Source organism: Eurypyga helias, unplaced genomic scaffold (assembly GCF_000690775.1).
Source record: "Eurypyga helias isolate BGI_N326 unplaced genomic scaffold, ASM69077v1 scaffold4666, whole genome shotgun sequence".
In the NCBI taxonomy this organism is placed as follows: Eukaryota; Metazoa; Chordata; class Aves; order Eurypygiformes; family Eurypygidae; genus Eurypyga; species Eurypyga helias.
Window position 1 is genome coordinate 18,326 of NW_010258399.1, and position 6,268 is coordinate 24,593.

Genomic DNA, 6,268 nt, shown 5'->3' on the forward strand with positions numbered 1-6,268 from the left:
GGTCAGAGATGTCTAAACACATACTCAGCATGACTGGTAACTCAGAGTTTCAGACTTGAAACTGGTTATTAGAACAGAGCAGAAAAAAATGAAAAGTGCTGCTTTGGGACGAGGACTTTTTTTACAAGTCATTCTTACAACTGAAGAATGAGAGATAAGCAAAGTGACCACAAAAAGTTGTACCTCTCTTGTCAGCATTATTTAAAACTGCCAGTAACTGCCAGAGGTGTCTTAGTGGGACAAAATACTCCATTCCTACTGATCTGCAGTGCAAATTGAATGATGAAAGCCTTAAGTCTAACTGCAAAGATATTTTTGTGGCCCATTTAAATGCTGAAATAAAGGTGGGTAAACTGGAGAAAACAGATTCTTGCAGGGCTTTTGGAACACGCTGAACGATAGCGTTATACTAGCTGATTTTTGTAATCCAGAAACTTACTGGATATCAAGTGTTAACATTTCATGATGAGTAAAACACAAAATTTTACTTTTCCTTTTAGGGCTACAACAAAGCCATGATCAAACTGAAACTGAAGAAAACTACTGTTGATGATATTTCAGAAAGTCTGAGGCAAGGTGGAGGAAAACTAAATTTTGATGAACTCCGGCAAGATCTTAAAGGGTAAGGAAGCTGTTGGTTTTTATCTTGACTAGCATCCTCAGAGGCATGTGATGTTAAGTCTTTGCCTTGCTTCTGTGATGTGGCAGGAGTACACTAATGTGAGTGAAGACAACACAGCACAGTAGTTTTCTCTTGGCTAGTGAGTAACAAATTATGTGCTTTTCCTGTATCTGGTGGGAGGTTTATGTAAACAAACAGATGCGTACAGCTAAAGAGTCTTTGCATATGGGTCTGCAGGCATTGCACAGAAGAAAATCCAAACTGTGGCATGGAACTGCAGGGGAAGAGAGGAGTGGGAAAAGGATGGTCAGTGTGAGGTGAAGGAGAAGCCTTAACCAAGGAAGGCTGCTGAGCTCTGGCCCCTGGAGTCTGCACTCCGGATGGTGCTGCTGCAGTGGGTCAGAGGATTTGGTGCTCTGGGGCCCAACCTCCTGGGATTGCTGTGTTGTGGGGGAGAAAGGGTATGAGGAAGCAGAGGTCTGAGGCCTTTGTGGAAACAGTGATGTTTCAATCAAAGCCACTGCAGGAGTTTGTAAACAGGCAGGAGCCCAAGGAAAGCGAACAAATCAAGGCGGTATAAACGGGATGTTTGTGAAGGAGCAGGGTGCAGTCTACTAGGGGAGGTTAGTGCTGTTAACTAATGAAAGGTGAGGGCTGAGCTTTTTATTGTCGGTGTTATGAATTTATAGGCAGCACTGGGATGTCGTGTCTTTTGGCTTGGGGATGAAAGTCTGTTTGTCGTGAAGTGTTTTTCTAGTACTTGAAGTTCATTCAGCATCTGAAAAAATGGAAGGCAAGGGAACTGTGTTTCCTGCCTTTTCAGGAAGGGGCACACAGATGCAGAGATTGAAGCAATATTTACCAAGTATGACCAGGATGGGGACCAGGAATTGACAGAGCATGAACATCAGCAGATGAGAGATGACCTGGAGAAAGAGAGGGTGAGTGTTAGGAGTGGTATGCCACCAGTGCTGTCTGCCAAGCTTCTCCCCGTGCTGGTTTGCTGCCCCAGAAGAATCCTCTTGTTTCCCTTCACATTTGCTCTCATCCCTGGCTGTCTGAGCAGAACTGTAAAAAGGCCAGGGGGGAGCTGATGGAGGGCAGGAGGTCTTCGACCTTGACACGCCCATCCCCCGTGTACAGGTGAAAGTCTTTGCATCTTCTCTGTTGCTTGTGTTTCCTCAAAGGAGGATCTGGACCTGGATAGGAGCTCTCTGCCACGTCCTCTGAGCAGCCGCAGCTTCCCCCGGAGCTTGGATGACTCCGAGGAGGATGAGGATGAAGACAGCGGACACAGCTCCAGGAGGAGAGGCAGCAGCTCTAGTGGGGTTTCCTATGAAGAGTTCCAAGTGTAAGTTTATCCTTCTGAGGATATCCTGCATGTTTTGGGGTTTGACTTTTTTTTTCCTTGTGTGTTTTCTTCTTTCAGTTATATAGTAGCCCCTCCTATAACTCTGAATACTAATAAAATTATTCATAAAAGTAAATGTTATGGTTTTTAAGGTGCTTAAGTTGCTTCTTTTAGTAACTTTCAAATAATAGCTGAACTGGAGTACTTTAGAGAGGTTCATGGGAATCAGTTGGAAACCAAACACCAAATCAAACAAAAAAACCCCACCAAAAAAAACCCAAAACAACCCTGTCCTTAAAACCTGGTCTTTGAAAGGACAGAAAATGGTCATGCTACAATAACGCCAGAAGACCCTTTGGGGGTTTTTTAGTAGTAAAACCTTGAGATTGTTTTAGGTTCAGTGAGAACTTTGTTTTGTTTGTTTGTTTGTTTTAATAAGATTAAGTTACTTGTGAGTGTGCATTTTATCTAAAATTACAGATCTCCATGTTACTTATAGCTACACCAGCTGAATAAAGAATTTGAGTACCTAGAACCACCAGATTTTGATGAGAATGCCTTAAAAGCAGAGAGAACAGACTGGAATATGTACTGTTTTCCCCATCAGTTTTGTCTGTGTTATCTTGTTGCTCTTGTGTACCTTATCCTTTCCTGGGCAGTAGGGCTCATTTGTGGAAAGTCAGATGCGTGCTCGAATTAAAATGCCGTTTTGTCCTTACCCGCTCTGCGTTGGCATGCTGGAGCGATACTGACTCGGGAATGTCAGAGTCACTGGAGCTCACCCTTGTTGCCCTCAGGCTCATGAGGCGGGTAGATCGCATGGAGCATTCTATTGGCAGTATTGTCTCCAAGATCGATGCGGTTATTGTGAAGCTCGAAGCGATGGAGAGAGCCAAACTGAAAAGGAGAGATGTGCTGGGAAGGCTGTTAGACGGAGTGACAGAGGTAAGAAACCCGCTCTGTCCTGTCTGGCCACAGCCTGCGTGGCTTACTGACTCTTAGCGCTTCTTCCTGCTGCCTGGCTTGGGAGGCTTGAGGGTGGTGGTAAAGGAGAGGTGGGTGCTTTAGCAGGGGCCAAGTGATTTCAGGTTTGTATTAGGAAAACATGCAATGTTAACAATGTGAAATGTTAGGGACGTGATGCAAGTTGAAGATATGACAAGCCATCTTGCAGCAGGCCTCTGTCATGCTGAGGCGACAGAGCACCATTTAAACCCCTGAACTGGACAGCAGTGGTGTTCAGTACTTGCTGAAGCAGTTCATCCCTTGGTCTCTGTTAGGATTAATACAAAACTTTTTATGGACTAGTCTGTTAAAGTTTGGGGGATCTGGCCCAGCAGGCCTGTTGCAGTCTGCTCTACTACCATATTGCTTCTGGGATTGTGTGTGGCAGGTGGATGCAGGTCACTTCTCTCAGCAGGGTTGTAGAGTGCCTGTTGTCTCCCCTCCCACCTCCTCTTTCTTGAGAGCCCTTTGGAAGTGGCCACTGGGATGTGTTATTTCTGTGGATGCTAAAACCTGTCAGCTTCCTGGTGGGGCAAGAACAGCCAGAACAGGACTTTTAAGGACTGGGCATGATGGACTGTCTTGGTGGGCTATGGAGGTCAGACATGGAGCTGTCCTGTCACAGATATGGTGTTCCTGGCTGTACTGGTGTTCCAGTCAATAATTCTGTTTGATTCTTGAGATGCGGCTTCCATGTGGGTGTGATTTCCTCAGTATATTTTACATTTCTGGAGGTGAATTTAAATATTAGAAACTATAATACAAATTGTGCTTTCCTAAGTGAAGGTGGCAACATTACATCACTGGAAAGAAAACAATTTACTGCAGTATCTGTGTTTCTCCACTAGTCTATGGAAATACTTGTGTGGTGTAGGAATTCCCCGCGTTTGTATAGTGTTGTGCTTAGACTGCAGTTTGGAAGCTGCACTTCCAACTTGTGTCTTTTAATCTATTTAGGATGAAAGACTGGGTCGTGACAATGAAATCCACAGGGAGCAAATGGAACGACTTGTACGAGAGGAGTTGGAGCGATGGGAATCGGATGATACGGCATCCCAGATGAGCCATCGGTTGGGAACACCGCTTGGACTGAATGGCCAGTCTCGTTCGAGGAACTCCCGGCCGTCTTCCTCCCAGTCAGATGGTATTGATGGGGGTGGAGGAAATGGGGGGAATAACATCCATGTGTAGGATTAACTTTGGAGGTGATTCTGAATGTTTCAGGTCCATATAAAGCCAGCAAATACACTATTCGACTGTTTCCCAGCAAGAGGTGGTCACCCTGATCAGACCAGTAAGGACAATTTTCACTACTGGGCAGAAGTAAATATTCATAAAGCATTTTCAGACCTATGTAAGCCACGTGTCATGGTCAGGTTACCAACAGTGAGACTGTCAGCCTTGGCAAGGAAAATGCAGGAGAGAGAATGGAAACCGGGTGGGACAAAATCTACCTGAAGAGAATTTTGGTTCCATACATGTATTATGGGGAACACTTTCATGAAGGCAGCATGCTTCAGGCAAAATAATGTGTTGTGGCTAAACCACTCAAGGCTGTTAAGTGTTCTGCTTTCTGTTTGAAAATACGATTTTTAAATGCTTTCAAAAGCAGTTTTCAAAACACGGTGGCATCAGTTTATTATCTCATTCGTTGTAACAGCTGACACTTTTCAAAGAGATAAAATAGCACTTTTTTTTTTACTTTGAATTTCTATCTATTTTTGAGTTACTTTGTGTACTAACTTTTAAATTAACTTAAAATGCTCTTTTTTTTTTCCTGTCTTTGAAAAATACTGCATTTCTTTAAAAAGAAGAAAGTGCACTTAGTTTGTACAACTGTAAATCACATTATTCTGTAATAGAAACTATATGCATTTTGTGGTTTTTGCATTTCAAAATATTTGAGAACTGCGTCTTCACCCCCAATTAATGTAACCATTGTCAGCTTTGTTGTAAAGTGCCCTCTTTTTATGCTACGTTTGCACGATCTAAGTGTTCCAGGGATAAATATTTCACAGGCTCTTAAGTAAATATGGTTACTTTAATACTTAAAATACATTCTTTACAAGCACACAAAATTGAAAAATACTAACTCTTCCTCGGGTGTGACAGGGAAGGGGGCAGAGAAGTTGCTGACAGTTGGGAAAATCCTGTCTCAAGCTCTATCAAAGTTCTAATCATATCTCAACTATGGAGTCTGTATTTACACTTAACAGAACCGCTTGTAAAATCATGAGGTGTATTTCTACATATGCTCTTCTGCCGAGATGCAGCAGCGATTCCTTTGGAAAGGTGTTTGTGGTATAATCCCTGGTGTTGAGTATTTCATTTCCCCTCTGTGTCAGAGAAGCTTTCTTTTTGAAAGGAGATGCAACACAGATCACGTTGGCTTGCTGTACAAAACAGTGAGGCAAAGCGTTTGTAGTTTTGTCTAGGAGTATGTTTCCGTGTGCAGAATGCCAGTTTAGGTTGTCAATTGTGCTTTTTTCCTGAAGATGGCACTTGCCTTGTATTTAAAGCCTTAGAGGTCGTGTAACGGAAAACAGAAAGCTACATAATCAGGCACATTAGAGGAAAAAATGCCTATTAAAAAATAGAAGTATCATGTATATGTTAAATTGGTGCTTTTTGTCTCAAAAAGCAGTTGTTGCCAGGGGTTAGCACCTCATTCTTGTGGTAATACTGCTTAGGCAAAGCTTACATCTTGTATATGTTCTTAAAACTGCATTGCCTGGATGTACAGTGACTCAGAATGCCTTCCCTCTAACCAGAGAACTTGCTAAAACTACACGGATTTCACGCCTTCCCTGTTTTTGAGTTTATGAGAAATTGCATGCACCGAAACTCAGCGTAAGGTGGAACAGGAGGAAGTTGAGTGTAGAGATCGGAATTTCTTAGTAGCTTTGGCTCCAGAACAAAACGACGTGGGAAAGCAGGCTGTGATTCTTGTGAAGTATTTTTCCTTTCTGTGAGTTGCTTTGCCTGCACTGGGAAGAAATTCATACCCTTTCACAAGAGAGCCCGTCAGCTTCCCAGAGGAGCGCACAGCATGGTGCTTAGGGCATTTGTGTGAAACGGGAGACACTCAGACTGAGCTCTGTCTTGCCTTGATTGAAAGTTTATAGACCTTAAAGCTTCTTGAGGAAAGCTTTTCCATGTTGAACGGGCATTTCTGACTCTAAACCAACCAACCAACCAAAAAACTCACCCGCTGTACACATGGCCAGCTGGTGTGTGAGGAAAATAGAAAATACCATGCAAAGCAATTTAAATATACGTAGCCTTGTGTT

At 43.1% G+C, this 6,268-nt stretch overlaps 1 protein-coding gene across 1 annotated transcript in view; it reads left to right on the top strand.

Moving 5' to 3' along the window:
* The window catches only part of PKD2 (polycystic kidney disease 2 (autosomal dominant)), a 16,183-nt gene extending 12,014 nt beyond the window's left edge, over nt 1–4,169 (top strand). Inside the window, exons 10-14 of the mRNA XM_010154299.1 lie at nt 501–622; nt 1,446–1,563; nt 1,813–1,973; nt 2,771–2,918; nt 3,936–4,169. Coding sequence (XP_010152601.1) covers nt 501–622; nt 1,446–1,563; nt 1,813–1,973; nt 2,771–2,918; nt 3,936–4,169 — 783 coding nt within the window. The remainder of the gene's footprint in view (nt 1–500; nt 623–1,445; nt 1,564–1,812; nt 1,974–2,770; nt 2,919–3,935) is intronic.
* The last annotated feature ends 2,099 nt before the right edge of the window (nt 4,170–6,268 follow it).